The sequence below is a fragment of the Arachis ipaensis genome, chromosome B3, assembly GCF_059453495.1.
Source record: "Arachis ipaensis isolate K30076 ecotype BB chromosome B3, ASM5945349v1, whole genome shotgun sequence".
In the NCBI taxonomy this organism is placed as follows: Eukaryota; Viridiplantae; Streptophyta; class Magnoliopsida; order Fabales; family Fabaceae; genus Arachis; species Arachis ipaensis.
Window position 1 is genome coordinate 128,752,760 of NC_142438.1, and position 21,598 is coordinate 128,774,357.

The 21,598-nt window shown below is 38.4% G+C and overlaps 3 protein-coding genes across 3 annotated transcripts; all 3 read left to right on the forward strand.

The window, feature by feature from the left end:
• The first annotated feature begins 1,630 nt into the window (after window positions 1-1,630).
• Window positions 1,631-4,816, forward strand: LOC107631136 (small GTPase LIP1). The gene is made up of 7 exons (XM_016334479.3): window positions 1,631-2,190; window positions 2,753-2,844; window positions 2,941-3,082; window positions 3,228-3,532; window positions 3,903-3,956; window positions 4,048-4,232; window positions 4,319-4,816. Exons 1-7 carry the CDS (start codon window positions 2,106-2,108, stop codon window positions 4,512-4,514), a joined length of 1,059 nt encoding a protein of 352 aa, XP_016189965.1. The 5' UTR covers window positions 1,631-2,105; the 3' UTR covers window positions 4,515-4,816.
• A 705-nt stretch (window positions 4,817-5,521) lies between these two features.
• On the forward strand, window positions 5,522-6,730 carry LOC107634658 (uncharacterized). The gene is made up of 2 exons (XM_016338086.3): window positions 5,522-5,905; window positions 6,335-6,730. Exons 1-2 carry the CDS (start codon window positions 5,652-5,654, stop codon window positions 6,534-6,536), a joined length of 456 nt encoding a protein of 151 aa, XP_016193572.1. The 5' UTR covers window positions 5,522-5,651; the 3' UTR covers window positions 6,537-6,730.
• Window positions 6,731-12,841: 6,111 nt separating this feature from the next.
• Window positions 12,842-13,432, forward strand: LOC148572424 (uncharacterized). Its single transcript, XM_088508496.1, has one exon. The coding sequence runs from the start codon at window positions 12,842-12,844 to the stop codon at window positions 13,430-13,432; it is 591 nt and encodes a 196-aa protein (XP_088364622.1).
• Window positions 13,433-21,598: the final 8,166 nt, after the last annotated feature.

Genomic DNA, 21,598 nt, shown 5'->3' on the forward strand with positions numbered 1-21,598 from the left:
GTTAAGGAGTGTTGCAAGATGCCAACCTTGATTAGTAAATTTAGTATGACTAATTTACTTCTCGCTTAATGTTGAACCTATGGGATCACACACTAACAAGTGTTCTAATCTTTGCTAAAGGATTATTTAATTATTATTTTGATTTGATCAAATAAATAATTATATTAATTTAAATATAATATTATCATATTCTTTGTTAGCACCAAAAATATAATAATAATATGATTAAATAAAAATTGAGAATAATTAGTTATTCTATTTCTAAATTTAAATTCTAAGTTTGGATGAAATCCTAATTGATTCTGTTTCAAATTGAGTTAATGATATGATTCATAAATTTAAAGGATTTAAATTTAAAATTACAAGATATGATTTAAATTTGAATTGAGATTCAAATTTGAAATCAGTAAAATAAATCTCATACTATATATATGTATGTCAAGAGTAGAGAAAAAAAATTAACCAGCACAAGAGTTTTATTCCTTCACGTCTACACACATAAATGTATGTAAATCTAATTTTTGGAGAAGAATTTTATGGTGTGCAAAGATTGTAAAGAGGTTTCTCAATTTAGATCAAATATTTATTGGTCAAAAAGTTGACAGCAAAAGTTGGTTTCGGTGTGGATACTCATAGCACTTTCGTACCATCGAAGGAGAAAGTGAATTTTACTAGCGTACTTAGGTATTTGAATCTAATCTATCTTATTAGAATAAAATTTAAGTACAAAATAGATATTTAGGATTACTTTCTTTTCTTCCACTACGTGTTATGAATACATAGTAATCCTTCACATTTACGACAGCGCGAATGGTCTGTGATCTATTAGATATGAGAAGAAGTCCCGGCTGTGGAGTAACATGCTGCCTTAAATTCAATAGGAAAAACGATCATGACTCGGTTGTCTCAGACTTGACTAATGCAAAAGCAATGGGCAGAATGTTGTTATTATCATCTTGAGCCACATTAATTAATAGCATGCCATCGGACTTTCCGTACAAGTGTATCTCATCTACTGATACAAAAGGTTTGCACTGCTTAAACGCATCAACGCAAGGAGGGAATGCCCAAAAGACCTTATCAAGTTGGCTCCAATCTCCGTCAACCATGTCCCCGTCATAATACAGAACAGCAACGCAATCGTGAATCGCTATGTATTTAGATAATTAATTTATATTTTATATATTTTCGTAATTTTTATATTTATTTAATTTAAATAAAAAATTTTAAAATTATATCATCAATGATTAATGACCAAAGTCATGCAATCCACTCGTTCTATTGTTTTATTGAGATTTTTTTATTCACCAATCCTAATATTTAGTTTTTCTTTAAATATTATTATTAAATATTGCATACAATCATTTAATTAGATTTGATATTTAAGTAATATTTTAAATAATAAATTTAAATATTAGTTATTTCTATCAACATAATAATAATAATAATATATAACTAACTATGTGTACATGAAAATTAAATTCTATTATTAATACAAAATATGTCGTTAATAAAATATAATTATATTTAAAAATTGAAAGTGAAATTATTAAGATTTGACGCACTCACGCGCTATCGGTGGCGTGGTTTTCACGAATTGGTATCGAGATGGCATCTCATCTTCCTTTTCAAGTTTGTGGCACCGTCATCCTCCATGATTCTTTCATTCTCAAATTTCCTCATCCAAACTACCTTGCTCTTTCTTCATTTTCTTTTTCTTTTCTTCTTTCCCAATTTGAACAAGTTGCATATTCCATCAATTTTTACCTGAACCCTAATCGTGGACCATTGTTTTACTCTGGAACTTTCTGGTACCTTTTCAGAAGCTTCTTTCATTAGATCCGATTGGCGAAGTAATTGATTTTCTTGGTGGCGCATTTGGATTTGTGGTGCTTTCTTTCAGAGATGCGTAACAATGGGGTTTGGGATCTCGGTGTGATTCTCACATAACATGGATTCTGGAAGGGGATTTGGGATCCCTATTTTGAAAAATCGGTGCTTTACGGGGAGATTGAACCCTTTTGACGGAACTTGAGAAAGAGCATTTGGGGTTTTGGCATTTGGTATTGCGATAGTGATTCCTAGAGAGGGTCTTGGAGGGAACCATGTTTTGGAGGGAACGTGAGAACACGGAGCAGAATAGTGGGGTGCTCTGTGGACAGGTCAGAGTGCTAGTTGTTGGTGACTCAGGTGCATGAATGATTCTTAATTTCTTATAGAATACCCTTTTGCTGCGTTCACTTATTAGTAGCTTAGTGTTAACTTTTCCGAATTTATTTTTTTTCCCCCTAATCATTCGTTTTGGTGGGAAATTTTCACGTTGTTTTGTACTGTGGATTGAAAAAAAGAGAGAGAAACAAAAAGTCATGCTGATTAAGATTAGGAGGTTGTACTATGAAGATCCATTGGAACTTTGTGATAGCTCTGCTGGAAAACCTTAGATCAGGGGAGTAGGAGAGTAAGAAAACTAATCACTATGAATGAAATCAATTTTACGGTTAGTGATGGCTCCAAGAGTTATTGTATTCCATGTATTTTTAAATGGATCAATATCTTATTCTGTTTGAGAAGATGGTGGGAATTGCTGTAGCCTTATGTTGTTTGGAAATTTTTTTTTTTTGTCAACACAAGACTCCAAGCAGTAAGACAATTTATTTAGGCTTGCTTTGAGGACGTATCTGTTTGATCTTCGGAACCAAGTGATTTCCTTCTTATGGCTCCCTTCTTTATTATTGTTTCTGATTCATTGCAGGTGTTGGAAAGACTTCTCTAGTTCAGCTGATTGTTAAAGGTATTCCTGTTGCTCGCCCTGCACCGTCAATAGGTTGTACAGTTTCTGTGAAGGTAGTTAGTAACACTTAAACAAGAAAATATGTTTTTGTTTCTGTTTATCAGTGTCTCTACCAAATACGAATGACTGTTATTTTCCCCGCTTTTCAGCACACTACTTATGGTAATGCTGGCAGCTCTTCAAGTAGCCTTAAAGGTGATTCTGAGAGAGATTTCTTCATTGAACTATGGGATGTCTCAGGGCATGAACGGTACAAAGATTGCCGATCTCTGTTTTATTCTCAGATTAATGGTTGGTAACAAAGCTCCTATTGTTTTAGTTATCAAAAATGTATATGCTTACATTTTTAAGTAGTATTTGTGTATGGTGAACTCTACAAAGAGGAGTATCTTGCCTTTTGGCCTTGTAAAACCAACCAATTGCTTTTCATACCCAGGTGTAGTTTTTGTTCATGATCTTTCACAAAGAAGAACAAAGACTAGCTTGCAGAAGTGGGCAGCTGAGATTGCGGCAACTGGGACATTTTCAGCTCCTTTGGGATCAGGTGGCCCTGGTGGCCTTCCCGTTCCATATATTGTTATTGGCAACAAAGCTGATATTGCTGCAAAAGAGGGTAAAAGAGTAAGCAGCGGGAATCTTGTTGATGTTGCACGCCAGTGGGTTGAGAAGCAGGGTTTGCTTCCATCCAGTGAGGAGCTTCCGCTGACTGAGACCTTTCCTGGTGGTGGTGGCCTTATTGCTGTAAGTGTGTCAACTTAAAGTTTCTGTATCGATTTTAATGAAGGATTCACTTGTTGCTTTTAACTTTCTATGCTCGAGATTCTAGAGTTCCTCCATGTAAAATAGACCATCACATTCAGGTACATTTGATCTGATATTAATGCTAATAACCTGGAGTTTCAACCACTAGTCCCTCTAAAATTACTTGCCACTCTATTGAGCTCTAGAAACTTTTGAACTGGAGATGCTGTAACATCTGGATTAAAATGTTGAAATCTCAAATTATATTAATTTGTTGCAAAGATATGTTTGGTTTTTAATTCTGTTGAATAGTTGTTGTACAATTAATTTTTCTTCTTGTAGTTGTGGTTTTAATGCCAGATGTCTGCAGGCTGCTAAAGAAGCAAGGTATGACAAAGAGGCTGTGATGAAATTTTTCCTCATGGTTAGTATGGCTATTGATCTTGTTTCCTTTTAGTTTATTTCCTTCATGATTGGATGTCATCTAAGTTTTCTGGCACTACCTCTTCTTTTAGCTGATCAGGAGAAGATATTTCTCAGATGAAATGCCTGCACCAAGACCTTGGTCCATTCCTTCTGCTCCAAGAGCCACTCAGCGTATAGATGATGATGATGATCAATGGTCCATTCCTTCTGCTCAGAGACTTCCTCAGCGAATAGATGATAACTTCATAGAAGATGATCAGTCCTATAGTACAAGGTTTTTCTTTTTCCTTGGAAATCATTGTTTTTTCTCTCTTCAAGCTTGTTTCATGCCTGGGCCTCAGATTTTATTGTTGACTGCAGCGTAAGCAGTGATCCTTACAAGTATGACACGCTTCCCCCCCTTCCGGCTCAAAGGAACCTAACTCCGCCGCCTACTCTTTATCCTCAACAGCCAGTTTCAGTCACTGAAAACTATAGTTTCCCTAGATTTTCTTTGTCTGGCTCCTCCGAAATCAATGCTGCAATGAGGACAAAGCGCTCCGATATTAATGTCTGAAGATATCTATATTTGGTTATCAGTCCTTCTGTCCTTGATGATACAGTGATGTGTATTCTTGCATTGAATGAAGTTGTATGTTTCTTTAAATTCTTTGTTCCTCTTGTAACTTTTCTATTGATTCATTCATTATTTTTAGAGGCTTTTCCTCAGTGGGAAGGAGGAGCTACTTGATCAAAGTTTGGGAAGAATTATATGATAAATGGTCAATTCCTGTTATGTCATACATATCTTTCCCTATAGTTGGAAACGACAACAATACTCTAATTCTTTGCGAATGGGATGGATCTTTTGTTTCCGAAGTTTTAAGTGTCCTTTGAAAGAGCTTTAGTTTATTGATGCTTAAACGCATGCTAAAGAAATTTGAGTAATTTGGGTTTGATTTATGAACATGGTCAACTTTGTGAAACTTTTAAAATCCGTTCAAGCAGTCTTTCATACCTGATGAATATAAATAAGTAATGGAGATTTTCTTTCATGAGAGTGCATGTAAACACGAAAGCCATTTTTAATTGTCAGTAGAAGTTTGATTTCCACAAAATTGTTAGGGCGAGGTTATTGATCTACACCACCCACCAAAACTTAGAAGCGGTTTTTGTGGATAGGTAAATGTTATTTAGATATATAGAATTTTAATATAATGTTAAGAACGATATAAAGGTAGGATTAAATTCTCTCAATTCTTTTTCAATTAAGGGTGTAAAATGTAATTTTTTATTTTTTAATATTTTATTTATTTATTTTTTAGTTCTACTTATAAAATATATAAAATATATGATAAAAAATTACATTTTATCTCTTCAAGTGAAAAAAATTTGAAAGTATCTAATTCCTTAATTTGCAAAGAGATAATTTCAATGCATTGGTAATGTAATTTTATACTGCCAAAAATTATTAAATTCATAAAAAAAATGATAACTATTCAATGCATTGAGTGACTTATTATTTTATTTATAATACATGGATGCCAAAAGATAATTATGTTTGAAGTATTCAAGAAGCAACGAATGACTACATGCAAGATGCGAAGGCCACGTATCTTGAACGGGTTCAAAATGCAGAAACCGCAAACCAGCCACATACATTGTCATTCCTCCCTCCCTCTCTCAAACCTTGAAGATTTCATTACATATTGGGATGGATAGATTCAACGGAACCTCCCTTTTATTCTTTCTTCTGTTCTGTGTCCCATTCATTCTTCAGTTTCAGCCTATAGCACCTGATGAAGGTAGCCAACATATTAATCAAAACAACTACCCTGAAAAACCACTTCTCTCCAGGATAGTAATGGACACCATTTCTCTATTTAGAAAATCCCACGAAAGTTCATGGGAGAAAATCAAAACCATCATACATGACTTGCAGATGCAGTTTTCCCCACCAGATCTTGAGTAAGCTCGGTTCCTTAGACACCCTTTAGATTATTATATCTTTATACGCACAGAAATTTTTGTGTGACCACAAGTTTAACATATCAGATCAACACAATTTTCCTGTAAACACAAATTTAGTGCTTTATTCTTAGGCACATACAATACTTGGTGGGGTCTATAAATAATAAATGTATATTAAACTAAAGTTAGATGGGGATCCATTTTAATTGTAAATGCACTTCAAAATGATTTGTTAAATTTGTATTTATGTAAGAATATCTCTGTTTACACACAGAAAAATGAACTCTACCATTTATAAATTTTACCATTATTCTTGTGATTGTGAGATATTAGATTTGTGATCATCTAAGTAAATAGTATGTTTCCATATAAAACAACAAGGGAATTAATAAAATCAACGGTATGTATACATGTTTTGGTGGTCAGCTTTAGGGGTGGGGCTGATAGAGGAGCTGATAGTGTTAAAGGAACAATGATGGATGCGGCTGAGAAGAGTTTTGACACAAGCAAAGAAACTGTTAAGGAAAGTGCAAGATCAGCAGCAAAAGTGGTCGGAGAAGCTATTCATAAGACAACAGTAAAGGTTACACAAACTGACTCTGAGAAAGAATCTCAAGCGGAACTCTGATGCAAAATCTCAGAAGTATATACTGCTGTTTGTGAAGGTGATAGGAAGCTATGTGAAAGTAACTTTCATTTTCTTTGCTTTCTTACATTATTGCTCCAACTAGTTAATTAGGCTAAATGTTTGGAAAGAGTAAGGTGCATAGATATTCAGATATTGAAGAATAGAAAAGAAAATTCAACCTTATCTCCAACAAATATTATATCACTTATTTTTTATGACAAAACATAAACAATCATTACATCTCATATGCAGTATCAAAAAATTTGTGGCATTATTAAGAGCGCTTCCAAACTAGGCTGTTACCGTGCAAATGATCCAAACTGCTGTTCCGTTGATAAATAGATACACGGTGAACACTCACGTACAATTGTGAAGTTAATAGTTTTCATAGTCGAAAATTATTAAATAATAATTTAGTTAAATAGTCAAATCATTTTACAATTCTTGATTAGCAGCTTCCGTGAATTTCCATATAAATACAGATAAGAGATGAGATTATAACAATAGGGTAACTTAATATAAAAATAATGTTTTTCCATCAAAAAAGACATTAAATGACCAATATTTTTTCTTTACAACACTTTGTAATTGAATTTAGCTAATTTTCTATTTATTTTTTCGATTCCGCTAGAAATTAATTAGGAGGGTAGCCAACTAGAGTTAATTAGTTAAAAAACAAGAAATTTGTTATAAAAAAGAAAAAAATAATTTTCTATTAACCTAATTTTTTAAATTTTAAAATTAAAAATACAAAAAATTGACTTGAGTTAACTTATGTTATAGTTGATTGTCTAAATTTTTTCTTTTTTTTTTTAACAAATTTAACGTCCGATATTTTTCTTTTATCATATTAACGATCATTTTGCCAGTCGAATCTATTTTGCCCATAAATTATTTAATATATAATATAATAATTGAATAAAATCAGAATAAAGATAAGGATTTTGGGGATAATATGGGATTTGTGGTGTACGCTCACTGGCTTATGCTCATAGGTTTGCATCACATTCTTCAATTCCATGTCCTCATCTTATTTCCACATCTACAAAATTTCTCAATCAGAGAAAAATTGATATAGCAGGGGCATGGGGCCAAGTATCTAATTGAATTATATTTGGGTCTTCTGGTAAATGTGGATCAACTATTACTAACCATGAAAACTGCAAAGCTATTTCTGTTTTCTTTCCCCACCTACAAGGGGTGCAGGACCATCTTACCTAACATACAAATTGAGTGACGGTCTAATAGTAAAAGTAAAATATATATAATATGATAATTTTTATAATAAAAATATTATATTTACATAAAAATTAGCTATTAAATTATTTATTATGCATTTGTATATAAATATATATATTATTCAATTTATTTTTAATGTGTATTTTATATTTTAAAATTTATTCTGTATAAGTGATTATTTTTTATGTATATCTAACATAATTGTTGTTATAATTATATTTTGTTATTGTAAAATATAATATTTTTTTGAGTCGATTTTTAAAAAAGAATACCAATCTCATTTAAATTTGATCATTATAATGTATATTTAATATAAAGTTTTCAAATTGATTATCAAATATCAAAAGTTGAATAAAATATTATTATGGAATCAAATTTAATAATTTAATAAAAACAAATAAATATTTTTATTATTATGTACTATTCAAACAAATTTTAAATTGTAGTATAAAACAAATAGATCCGATACGACCCCGTAGTTGAATTGAAGCTCAAAAGGTATTAAAACCCCACCCCACTAGTATTTCACCATAACAAACATTGTGTACACACACTCCTCAGGTTTTTGTAGTATTGGATAATCCCATGATAAGAGGTGTATTGTATTGACCTAGCATAAATAACATCAATTTCATCACAGGAATATTGTGTAAAACTTCTCAAGGAATTAAGATCTAGTTAGAACTTCCTTTTCCATCGTAATATTTATTTATTATTAAATTTCTCACTAATGGAATATTTAATGAATATTATTTCATGTCAATGCATGGTGGCTGCTAGTGTTAGTTAGACTTGTTCAATCCGGCCCATGCAAATTCAATATTTGTAAAGATTTTGGCCTTTCATGGCGAGAATTCACTGATCTTATTAATTTTCGCACCTTATCAACAAGGAAGAATTCAAATACCACGTTGGTTGTCATCAATGTAAATTTTGCCAATGAGCAGCGAACTATTTTTTTTTTTTAATATCTGGACGAAAAACAGAAAAGACATATCTTTTGCAAAAGGGATTCGAATATGGGAGATTCTTGCAATTTCTCTTTTTGAATTTTGAGCATGTGCTGAGAGTCAGTTTCTACTAGAGTGAAGTTCCTTTCTGTGCTTAACGTCCTTCTGAAATGTCACAACTTCGGTTGACACGAGAAAGGAACTCTCCAAAACCAATTAACTAACGACTATGCTACGTGTACACTAAAATTAGCCACCAAGTCAATCTATAAAATACATGTTAGAATATAAATACATGTTAAAAATAAATTAAATCACACATATATTTATATACAAATACATTGATAGCTGATTTTAGTGGCTGATTTTAGTGTACAAATAATATTTTTGATTAACTAAATACCTATTTATATCGATAAATATTTGAATAATCATTATCATCATATTATTCTATAATAGATTACATTCTGCCATTAAATATTCTGTTGTGGAGTATTCTAGACTTTCTAGTATCAATTTGTATATATTCTTTTTTCAACTATTTTTTTTAAAAGATATATATAATTACTCATACATAAATAAATATTTAATGATTATTTATATTAAAAATTATCAATAATTTTAATATTTTATTTTATATTTTTTTAGTAATTAATTAATTATTATTATGATTCTTTCTTATATTTTAGTGAACCAATAATCATTAATTCTAATTCTACAACGGATAATATTTTAGTGATATGTTTTGGTGAGAGTTTCGATACTTCTCTCTTTTTAACTATTTTTTTAAAAATAATTATATAATCAATTATACGCAAATTAATATTTAATGATTAATTATATTAAAATTTAAAAATAATAGTAATATTTTATCTCATATTTTTTAGTAATTATCATAATTTTTTATGTTTTTGTAAATCAATCATTATAATATTTTATTTTATAATTTTTTAAAAATTATTACGATTCTTTTCATATTTCTGTGAATGTTATATATAGTCTTTTATTTTAATATTTAGGTTTAATTATTCTATTGGCTCCTATAATTTTATTAAATTTGTAATTAAGTCCTTATAATTTTTTTTTTTTTCAATTGGATCTCTACCCTACTTTTAATTTTATAATTAGGTCTTTTCTAATGTAAAAAATGTTAGTGTTAATTAAATACTTCTTCATAAATTAAAGGTATTCATAATTAAAAACCTAACTAAATCTTTGACTGCATGTATTTTGAGAGAATATTTGATTAATTTTAATGTTTTTAATATAAAAATGACTTAATTACAAAATTAAAAATAGTGTAACTGTGTAAGGACCTAATTGAAAGAAAAAAATATAGAAATCTAGTTGAGATAGACCAACAGAATAATTAAACCTAATATTTATGAGCGTAAGTTTTAGAGCAAGTATGTTAGCATGGCACATTCTGGTGCTAATCTATATGTTTATGCTATTTTTTGAAAAATACTATGTATTAAATAATTATATTTGTTAACCTTTAATGATTAATTATAGTGAAATTTGTCAATCATCATCATTATATTATATTATTCTACAACAAATTACATTTTAGTACCAAACATGTATGTTAATGTGACACATTCTGATGACAGTTTACATTTATTTTTGTACAAGATGTCTCTGGTACGGGTTGAAAGATGGATCGAGAACTTGCAGATTGAGGTAGATGCCAGATCACTTGACTGGAGCAATGGGGGGGAGGTACCTGCAAAGACACTCCGACACTCAAGTCAGAATGGATCTAAGAGGTATAAGGTGTGAGGAATGAATGAATACTTGGAGGGACCTGGGTCCTCTATTTATAGGGGATGGTGAACATCATATCTTATCTTATCTGGCTAAGATAAGGGAGACGTTTGAATTCGAAAGTTGGTTAGGAACTTCAGCGGGCCGGTTCCGGGCCTTCTGGAAGGGCGAAGCGGGTCCAACCCGGGTAACTGGGTTCGGAGACCGTTCCGGGTATAGGATCCATGGACTGAATCCGTAACAGTTGCCCCCCGAGCGAGAGAGAGAGGTTGCTCGGTCTCATCGCTGGAGGAATCTTTGTTGTTTGGTTCTTTCAGTTGAGGTCGACAATTTGGGGAGTTCCTGGCCGTTTCATGGTCAGGCGAGGAGCGCGTTATTTGGGCGTTTCATCACATGCCGGGTTTGATGACCGTAACAGTTGCCCCCGGAGCATGAGAGCGAGTGAGGTCGGTCTATCGTTAGGAGATGTGGGTTCGACCGCGAGTTAGGTCGGTTTGTCGATGGGGAGATGTGGTTCCGACCGCGAGTCAGGGGAGTTCGGTGTGTCGGCCCTGGTCTTTTAAGGTCGTGGCGAAGTTTTGCCTGGCTGTTTTTGGTTTGACACGACTCTTCTGTGTCCATCGTGCCTGTTGCGTTTTTCGAGGCGTACTTTATTGGTTTCTTTTTTGAGGGGCATTTATTATGAGGGGACGTTTTTGGGTGTTTTTCCTCTATTGCCCCTGTGCGTCATATTATTGCTCAGGGCCATTTGCGTCTTTCTGCTTTCTTTTGAAACTGTTTTGTTTTCCTTCTTGCTTCCCTCGTTCATTTTACTTTCCCTTCGTTCTCTAATCTGAAAAATCTCTTCCTCTTTGTTGCGTTTTTCTGGAGTTGAGTTTTTGCCTCCCATCTCCATTTTTCAGGCTTGTTTTCTATATCATCAGGTTGGTTTTCCTCTGCTCTTCCTTGTTTTCACTTTTGTGATCTTTTGTTGTTCTATATTTTCCATGCGTTGTTCTGCCATTTCCTTTTTTGTACTGCATTTTGTGCTTTGGGTGGTGGTGTCTGTGTTTTAAAGGGGTTGAGCACTACTGTGTTGGGTTGGTGGTGGCAGTAGGGTTTCGGTTGTCTTCCTTGCTTCTGCGTAGGGTTAGTAGGCTGATGGTGGTGCTCCTCCCTGTTTTAGGTATGCATCGGCGGAGGAGTGAGGGTGTGGGTACTCCAATAGCCCCCTCTAGGGGCGTCCCCGCTCGCTATACCTGGGTGACTAGCGACGTGTGGGGCGTTCCGTCACGGATGACGGAGGCCGATCTTCAACGCCTCCGTGATCAAGGGGCAATTTGTGGTGGTGGCGATATGGAGCGGCAGTATGAGCTTGCCCTCCCAGACGCCGACGAGCGCGTTTGCTATTTGAACCTTGATTCGCCCACTGTTCCGGACTGGATATGGGTTTATGAATCAATATTTACTCGGCTCAGCGTGCGGCTTCCTTTTTCGCCGTTTGTTCAGGAGCTGCTGAGTCGGTGTTCCGTGGCGCCGTCTCAGCTTCATCCGAATAGTTGGGCAGCCGTTCGAACTTTTGAGCTTGTGTGTCAGTATCTTGATCTCCCGGTTTCTGTTCCTGTCTTCCTTTTTCTTTTCTTATGTACTCTTCCGTCTAAGGAGGGGAAGCATAAGAAAGGGTATATGTCGTTCCGGGCTCAGCCTCATCGCCGTATTTTTGGTTTGTTTGAAGACTCTTTTCATGGTTTTAAGAGAGAGTACTTTAAGGTGCGCCCCGTTCAGGGGCATCATCCATTTTGGTTGTCGTTAGAGGGCGTGCGCCGGTTTCCGACCTATTGGAATTTTCGTGCCGGGCCATCGGTTTTGACTAAGGTTACTTATGATGGTTTGTCTCCCGAGGATAAGGACATTGCCAGTGTCTTGTGGCATTTGTTTGGCGAGCGCCCGTTAAATCCTCGAGACGTCATGGGGGATCCTGAGGCTTGTCGGACGTATATTGGTGTGTGACTGTCTCTTTTTCGGTTTTCATGTTTGTTTTCCCGCTTTTGTAACTTGATTTTTCTTTGGTTTCTTTCAGTTGAGATGGCTGGTGGTTTGACTTCCCTGGCGCGGCTGAAGGCGGCGATGGGTCGGGAGGAGGGATCGCCGTCTCCTGCTACCCCTGTCTCTAATCCCGCCGTGGACTCTCAGGCTGTTTCTCAGGAGGTGGTTTCGTCGGGGGTGAGGGCCGACGCTCGGGCTTCGCCTAGTCCCGTGAACTCGCCTGAAGTCGTTGTGGTCACGGCTGCCGAGGCTTCTCGGAAGAGAAAGAGGCCTAAGGAACCTAGCAGCGAGACTTTTGAGGAGGAGGGTGCTGTGCCCAGTGTGATGGATCGACGTTTTGATGCTTCGGGGTTCATAGATCAGCACTTGATGCCTGGCACAGAGCCATTTTTTGATGATTTTGATGTTTCGTTCCAGGCTAAGTCGGTGTATCGTGCCCTCCTCCGATCTGCTATTGTTGTTCGGAAGGCTGAGCCCGTGATGGCTCAGGTCGGTTTGTTGGACAAGAAGCTCCGTCATTCGCAAGCTGAGGTGGCTAAGTTGAAAGAGCAGCTCGAGGCTACCGAGGTAGCGAGGGAGAAGGCAGTGAAGTCTTCCGAGGAAGCCGGGACGGAGATCCTCCTTCTTTCCGAGGTCGAGACTTCGCTTCTTTCCCAACTGGGCGAGGAGCGGCAACGGGCTTCCGACGCGGGTTCTCAGGCTGCCGTGCTTCTTGGCGAGCTGGAAGTTTTAAAGGCCGAAGTTGCTGCCCTGAAGAAAGAGAAGACGGAGTTGTTGGCTGATACTAAGGGTGCGATCGTTGCCACCGAGGAGACGATGAGGGCTCAGGCTTGGGTGTTGGCTCCGGGTGCGGACGTGTCTGTGATGGGGGCTTTCAAGGCCGTCCGTGATGGCCGAATTGTTGACCTTGAGTAGTTTTATATCTTGTAATTTTAGTTTGCTTTGAACTTAGTCTTTGTTTTGGATATTTGGTCGGCCGTGGGCCGTGTATTTGGTATGTTTTGAACTCTGGGTTGTGCCATTGCGGCCGCTTATAACTTGCTTTCTTTTTAATGACTCGTGTGGCCGTTCAGGCCTTATGTTTATTTTGAGCCGTTATGTCTTTAAGCCGTCGTGACTTAGGACCTTTAGTAGGCCGCTTAGTGTTTAGGGATATCCGTTTGTCAGGCCCCGAGGGTGATCAGTTCTCGGTGTTTGTGGCTGTGTTTCTATTCCGTTTTGGGAGGTAGAAGGGGGAAGGGTAGAACATAGTGGAATTTTATTTGGGCCTCGTTAAAACCCTCCGTGATGACAGGAAAGAGTACCCGAGTTTAATACTTTAATTTAAACAAGGAAAACAAATGTAGTAAAGAGGTAAAATCTGAGTAAAAGGAAATTAAAAAAGACAAGGGGGACCTATGGCGGTCAACCTAAGTGTAGTAGCGTCACAAATTGGCGGCGTTCCATGTTCTCGAAATTTCGTCGCCGTTGAGTCGTTCGAGCTTGTACGCTCCCCTTCCAATTGCGGCTTTGATTCTGTATAGTCCTTCCCAGTTGGGGGTGAGTTTTTCTTCCCCTGGGGTCGGGGCTTTGATGTCGTTTCGTCGTAGAACGAGGTCGTCAGGCGCGAATTCTCGTTTGATGACGCCGTGGTTGTACCTTAAGCTGATTCTTTGTTTAAGGGCTAGCTCCCTGACATGGGCTATGCTTCTTTCTTTGTCAATGAGGTCTCGTTCCGCTTCCTCGTCGTTACCTCCGACCGTTTTCCTTGGGCTTGGGTCTCCTATTTCTACTGGGACGACGGCCTCCCCTCCGTATGTTAATCGGAAAGGGGTTTCCCCTGTGGTCGTTTGGGGAGTGGTTCGGTATGACCATAGAACCGATCCGAGTTTGTCGGCCCATAGTCCTTTGGCTTCGTCGAGCTGTTTCTTGAGTCCTTTGATGATTATTTTGTTTGCGAATTTCACCTGTTCGTTTGTTTGGGGGTGTTCTACCGAGCTGAAGTGGTGGGTTATACGTAGTCCTTCTAGGAATTCTCTGAATTTTTTGTCAACAAATTGGGTTCCGTTGTCCGAGATGACGATCTCGGGGATCCCAAATCGGGTGATGATCTGTCGCCAGAGGAATTTTTGGCATTGGGTTGCCGTGATGGAGGCCAGGGGTTCGACCTCAATCCACTTGGTGTAATAATCTATGGCGACAATGAGATATCGGAGTTGACCGGGTGCCGTAGGAAAGGGTCCGACCAGGTCGATCCCCCAGGTGCCGAATGGCCGCTCTGCCGATATGATGCTGAGCTGGTGTGGGGCGGCCTGGTGAATGTTGGCGTGCCTTTGGCATTTATCGCAGTTCTTTACTAACTGCATGGAGTCCCGGATAACCGTGGGCCAGAAGTAGCCGGCCCGGATGATTTTCTGGGCAAGGGGTTGCGAGAATCCGCGTTTGTATAGTTGTCCTGCGATGACTGTGTAGTTGGCGGCTTTCTTTTTTGTCCATTTTTCCTCCTTGGGGTCTTCAGGTAGCGTTCCGTTGAGGAGGTATTGTAGGATAGGGTAGGTCCATGATCCTTGGCTGGGGAGTGTCAGGTAAGCACTAGCCGTTGTTGATATGGATGGTGATTTAACGACTTCCTGAATTAGCGATTTATTGCCGTGTCCTGGTTTGGTGCTGGCTAGTTTGGAGAGGATATCTGCTCTTGTATTTTGTTCTCTGGGAACGTGCCGTATGGTGACGCGATCGAACCCTTCTTTCAGTTTGTTTACCTTAGCGAGGTATTGTTGGAGTAAAGGGTCTCGCGTTTGGTAGTCTCCGTTGATTTGGGAGCTGACTACCTGGGAATCGGTGTTTACTTCCAGGATTTTTGCTCCGACGTCCTTGGCTAGGGCTAGGCCCGCTAGGAGGGCCTCATATTGTGCTTGATTATTAGAGACTGGGAATTCGTATCATACTGACTGTTCGATTATGACCCCGGCGCCTCCGGAGGTGGCGTTTGACGAGCCGTCGACGTGCAGCTTCCATGACTCGGGAGCTTGGTTTCCCGGAGTCATTTCGGCGATGAAGTCGGCCATGGCTTGCGCTTTGATTGCGTTTCGGGGTTCGAACTTGATTTCGAATTGGGACAGCTCGATGGACCAAGCTAGCATTCTTCCTGCTAGGTCAGGTTTTTGTAGCACCTGTTTGACCGCTTGGTCGGTCCGGACCGTCACGGGATGGGCCTGAAAATATTGCCGTAAGTGTTGGGAGGCCATGAGGAGCGCGAAAGCTAGCTTTTCCAGGCGTGAGTACCGAGTTTCCGTGTCTTGTAGGACTTTGCTTATGAATTAGATGGGTTTTTGTTCTTTCTTCTCATTTTCGCGGATAAGTGCTGCTGCGAGTGCTTCTTCCGTTATGGAGAGGTATAGGTAGAGGGTCTCCCCTGTTTGGGGTTTGGCGAGAACTGGTGGTTCCGCTAGTACTCTTTTGAAGTGTTGGAATGCCTCTTCACATTTTGCTTCCCATCTGAAGGGGGTTCCTTTCTTCATCAGTTTGAAGAACGGGATTGCTTTTTGTGCTGATGCTCCGAGGAAACGGGATAACACCGTGAGTCGACCGGTGAGCTTCTGGATGTCGTGGAGGTTTTTTGGGCTTGTCATCTCAAGGACGGCACGACATTTTTCCGGGTTTGCTTCAACTCCGCGTTGGGTGATCATAAAGCCGAGGAACTTCCCTGCCTCCATTCCGAAGGCGCATTTTGTCAGGTTGAGTCGCATATGGTGCTTTCGCAGGGTGTTCATTATGACCTTGAGGTCGCTTATGAGTTGTTCGCCGGATTCAGTTTTGGCGAGCATGTCGTCTATGTAGACTTCTAACTTTGTTCCGGAAAGGTTCTGGAATATTTTGTTGACGAGCCGTTGGAACGTGGCTCCTGCGTTCTTTAGGCCGAAGGGCATGACTGTGTAGCAGTATGTCCCATCGGGGGTGATGAATGCTGTTTTCTCCTCGTCGGGTTGGTGCATAGGTATTTGATTATAGCCGGAGTATGCGTCCATGAAGCTGAGGTACCGATGTCCGGATGCGGCGTCTACCAATCCGTCGATGTTTGGCAGGGGAGAGGCGTCTTTTGGGCAGGCTTTGTTGAGGTCTGTGTAATCGACGCACATTCGCCACTTCCCGTTGGACTTCTTTACTAGTACGACGTTTGCCAACCACGTCGTGTAGGGTAGTTCTCTGATGAAATTCGCTTCTAGTAGGGCTTGTACTTGTCTTTTGACCTCGGCTGCCCGGTCTGGGGACATTTTTCGTCTTCTTTGTGCCACGGGTTTGGCTTTGGGATCTACGGCCAATCGGTGGGACATCAGGTCGGGGTCTATCCCGGGCATGTCGGCTGGTGTGAAAGCGAACAAGTCTTTGTTCTGCTTCAAGAATTGGGAAAGGTCTTCTTTAAGGTCGTTTAGGAGGTTCCTGTTGATGAAAGTATATTCGTCTCTGGTTCGCCCTACTTGTATTTTTTCCATGTCGCCTTCTGGTTCTGGCCTGGGTTGGCCGTTTTGTCGGGCGTCCAAATTGGCTAGAAAAATTCCGGCCGCGTTGCGAGATTTTTTCTGTAAAGCTAGGCTGGTGTCATCGCATTCCGCTGCGACTTTGCGATCTCCGTGGATAATGCCGATGGAGCCGTCGTCCGTTATGAATTTCATAAGGAGGTATTTGGTGAAGATGATGGCGGAGAAGTCATTGATTGTCTTTTTCCCGAGGATGACGTTATAGGCGGTGGAGTTTTTTAGGACCACAAATTCGGATAGAATTGTCTTTCTTTGGTTGCTTGCCCCTATGGTGAGGGAGAGGGTGATGGAACCGTCCGGTTTGAGAAAGTTGTCCCCGAGTCCCGTGACGCCGTTGCGGTGTGTTTGGAGATTTTCGCTGCGGAGTCCGAGCTTGTCGAAGGCCCCTCGGAAGAAGATGTTGGAGTCTGCGCCGGTGTCCACCAGTATTCTTCGGACTGGTCCTGTTCCGATTCTCGCCGAGATGACGAAAGGTGCGTCTTCGGCCGAGGTGCCGTGCTGGCAATCCTCGGGTAGGAAAGTTATCGCTTTGTCGGCTGTGATAGCTGGGGCTTGGTCTCTGACGGCCAAAACTTTGAGGTCCTTTTTAAGTGCTAATTTTGACTTGCCTGACACATCTTTGCCCGTGATGACGTTTACTATTAGGGCCGGGTCGTCTTCTGGGCTTTCCCTGGGAGGTTGCTTTTGTGTTCTCGGGTTGCGTCCTGCTCTTTCTGGCGACCTGTCTCTCTCCGCACATTTTGGTTCTCTGATGATTTTGGCGAACTCTGAGAGCTTGCCGTCTCTTATGGCTTGTTCAAGGGCGTCTTTAAGGTCGAAACAGTCTTGTGTCCTGTGCCCGTAACCTCGGTGGTAGTCGCAGTAAAGGGTTTTGTTGCCTCCCGTTCTTTCTTTGAGTTGTCGGGCTTTCGGCATGATGCCTCGATCTGCTATTTGGTGGTATATCTCGGTAATTGGTGCTGTCAAGGGTGTATAATTAGAGAACTTGCCGATTCTTGGTGGTCGGTTTGTGTTTGTCGGTTTGGGGTGGTCCCTTTGATTTTCTCTGGGTGGTGGGTTATGTCGTTGCGCCGGGTTGCCATGTTCGGTGTGGGTGTGTTGTCGCTTGTTGGCAACGACGACCTGGCTGACTTCCTCGTCATTTATGTAATCTCTGGCGACGTTCTGGATCTCGTGCATGGTCCACACTGGTTTGGTGGTGAGGTGTTTGCGGAAGTCTTCGTTCATGAGCTCGTTAGTTAAGCAGAGGCTTGCGACTGAATCCGTGAGACCGTCGACCGTTAGGCATTCGTCATTGAAGCGGTCGAGGTATTTCCTTGTAGATTCGTCTTATTTTTGTGTCACCCCTAGCAAGCTGATGGGGTGTTTAGCTTTAGCGATTCTGGTGGTGAACTGGGCCATGAACTTCCGTGTGATGTCGTGGAAACCAGCTATGGATCCGTTCGGGAGGGCGTTGAACCATTTGATTGCTGGCCCGGCTAGGGTCACCGGGAAGGCCCTGCATCGGACTGCGTCGGCTGCTCCTTCTAGGTTCATCCTAGCCTCGAAGGCAGTTAGATGTTCCTGGGGATCCTTAGTTCCGTCGTACTTCATGTCGGTGGGTTTGTCGAAACCTTTGGGGAGTTTTGCTCTTAAGATCCTTTCTGTGAAAGGTGTAGCTCCCATTATTGTGTGGTCGTTTCTTGTGCGCTTGGTTTCTCGGTGTCGCCGATCTTCATCTGAGTCGCGCTGATGACTTAGATCTTGGGAGGTACTGCGGTTGTGCCTTTTGCTGTACCGTCGTTCCGGCGACTTTTCTCGCCTGGGGTCGCGCGAGGTGCTGCGATTATCTTTCCTATCGTGTCGCCGTGTTGGCGATCTACCGTGGCGAGATTTTGATCTAGAGGTTGCGTGACTTCCGTGTTCGGTATTATACCTTTCCTTGGAAGCTAGTCTGCCTTCGAATTCTTGAACTCGGAGGCAAAGATCTTGGATTATTTGTGCCACTTTGTCCCCTGTTTTCTCAGGATGTCGCGGATCCGGAATGATGTGATCGTTTTCTTTATTCTGTGCGTGGTGGATGGTGCTTGCTATCCTTCCATGGTTTGTGACCTCCTGATGCTCGGGGGTCGGGTTCTTTGCTCGAGAGTTATCCCGGCTTGAGGAGGTTTCTTCGAGTACGTCCCCCATTCCGACTCTAGTCGGCGCAAGTTCCCCACAGACGGCACCAATGTACAAGATGTCTCTGGTACGGGTTGAGAGATGGATCGAGAACTTGCGGATTGAGGTAGATGCCGGATCACTTGACTGGAGCAATGGGGGGAGGTACCTGCAAAGACACTCCGACGCTCAAGTCAGAATGGATCTAAGAGGTATAAGGTGTGAGGAATGAATGAATACCTGGAGGGATCTGGGTCCTCTATTTATAGGTGATGGTGAACATCTTATCTTATCTTATCTGGCTAAGATAAGGGAGACGTTTGAATTCGAAAGTTGGTTAGGAACTTCAGCGGGCCGGTTCCGGGCCTTTTGGAAGGGCGAAGCGGATCGAACCCAGGTAACCGGGTTCGGAGACCGTTCCGGGTATAGGATCCGTGGACTGGATCCGTAACAATTTTCTTCTCAACTATTTTATAAAAAAAAAATTATATAATCAATGATATACAAATTAATATTTAATAATTATCTATGTTGATGAGATTTGTCAATACTTCTAATATTTTATGTTATATCTTTTTCGTAATTGTTATTATGATTATTTCTTATATTATAACGAGTCAATCATCAATAATCAATAATACTAATTATATAACAGGTTACATTATGAGGGTTAGCACGTTGATGTAGCACATTTTAGTGTCAATTTGAATACCTCCTTTTTTTTCAACTATTTTTTTAAAAAAAATATTATATAATTAATCATACCAAAATTAACATTTAATTATGTTAAAATTTGATATTAATTCTAATATTTTATTTCATATTTTTTTAGTAATTATTATGATTATTTTTTGTATTTTCATAAATTAATAATTTTAATATTTTATTTTATATCCTTTTAAAAATTATCACAATTATTCCTTATATTTCTATGAATATTATATATGGTATTTTGTTTTACCATTTATGAGCGTAGCATGTTGACACATATTGATGCTATTTTTAAAAAAATATTATGTATTAAATAATTAAATTTATTAAAATTTAATAATTAATTATGATAAAATTTGTCAATAATTATAATATTTAATCTAATATCTTTTTAATAACTACCTTTTTTATGATATCTTTACAAATATTATATATATCTTTCAAATAATTCTTAATTCTTTTTTATACAATATTTTTAATATAGTATTTTTTTATTTTTGTCTATTCAATTTATCTAAATAGTTAAAGAATTATTTGTTAATATTTTAATATTATATTATTATTTTTGACTACTCAAATCAATATTATTTTTATTATTATTATTATTATTATTATTATTATTATTATTATTATTATTATTATTATTTGACAACATTTAGTGAATATATATAAAATCCACTTTAAAATAGTTTAGTTCATTTTTTTATAGACATTGAGTTATTTGTTTACTGCATACGATATCTTTTCTTTATTAAATATAAGTACTTTGTGAATTTCTTTATTTTATAAATTTTTAGTATTAACATAAATAACAAAAAAAATATGAAGTTTTATTATATAAGGTAAATATATTCATGAATAACTTATTTTAATATTATATTTCAGATATAAATATAAAAAAATAGAGGTAGGTCAATTAGATTTGAAGCTTATTTAGAGTTTGTTTTGGTGTTATTAAATTGTTAGAAAAAGATATTTTTTAATAATTTTTTTATTTTTTACTGTATTTAGCAAAATTTTAGTAATGAAAGCAAAAACAATAGAAAAAGTAAAAAAAAATATATTTTTTAAAAATTATAATTTATATTTTTTTTAAAAAAGTATTTAAAAAATATTTTTAACATAATAAATAAATAAAAAATATTTTTGTATTATTGTATCTGTACTGTACCTCTAATATCTCGGATAAAACTAAGTCATACCTCGGTGTAACGGCTCTATCCCAACAGAACACTCCCCACAATCTCAGATGAAGATCAGTCCCCACAATCTCGGACGAAGATCAATTACCAAAATCTCAGAAGAAGCTGACCACTAAGCTACAAACTTATCTATAAAGTAGGCTGAGCCATCAATGAAAAGATCACAAGACAAAAATACTTCGTCCCGAAAACAACATACTTTAGAGCTATATCACCAATCATATACACTCTTTATTTATTTTATCTCCTTACTAACTTGAGCGTCGGAGTCCCTTTTGTAGGTACCACGCTCGGGTCCAGGTTCACAAGGATGTCATCGACTCGGCCAAAGCCACCAAGCATAGTGAGATTAACAGAGAGCCGACGTATAGATCGGACAGAGTATCCTTGCAAGAACATTTAGCGCCCATCGTGGAGCCGGAAATTAACTTCACCCCACTCCGAAATTATAATTTTTATAATTCGTATTTGCTTTATACCTCTTTCTCTTTGCAGAAAAGGGAACATGACTG

Coding starts and splice junctions, on each gene's coding strand:
- LOC107631136 (XM_016334479.3), top strand. CDS start 2,106: ATGTTTTGGAGGGAACGTGAGAACACGGAGCAGAATAGTGGGGTGCTC. Junction 2,191..2,752: donor GCTAGTTGTTGGTGACTCAG/GTGCATGAATGA, acceptor GATTCATTGCAG/GTGTTGGAAAGACTTCTCTA. Junction 2,845..2,940: donor GTTGTACAGTTTCTGTGAAG/GTAGTTAGTAAC, acceptor CCCGCTTTTCAG/CACACTACTTATGGTAATGC.
- LOC107634658 (XM_016338086.3), top strand. CDS start 5,652: ATGGATAGATTCAACGGAACCTCCCTTTTATTCTTTCTTCTGTTCTGT. Junction 5,906..6,334: donor TTTTCCCCACCAGATCTTGA/GTAAGCTCGGTT, acceptor TTTGGTGGTCAG/CTTTAGGGGTGGGGCTGATA.
- LOC148572424 (XM_088508496.1), top strand. CDS start 12,842: ATGGATCGACGTTTTGATGCTTCGGGGTTCATAGATCAGCACTTGATG.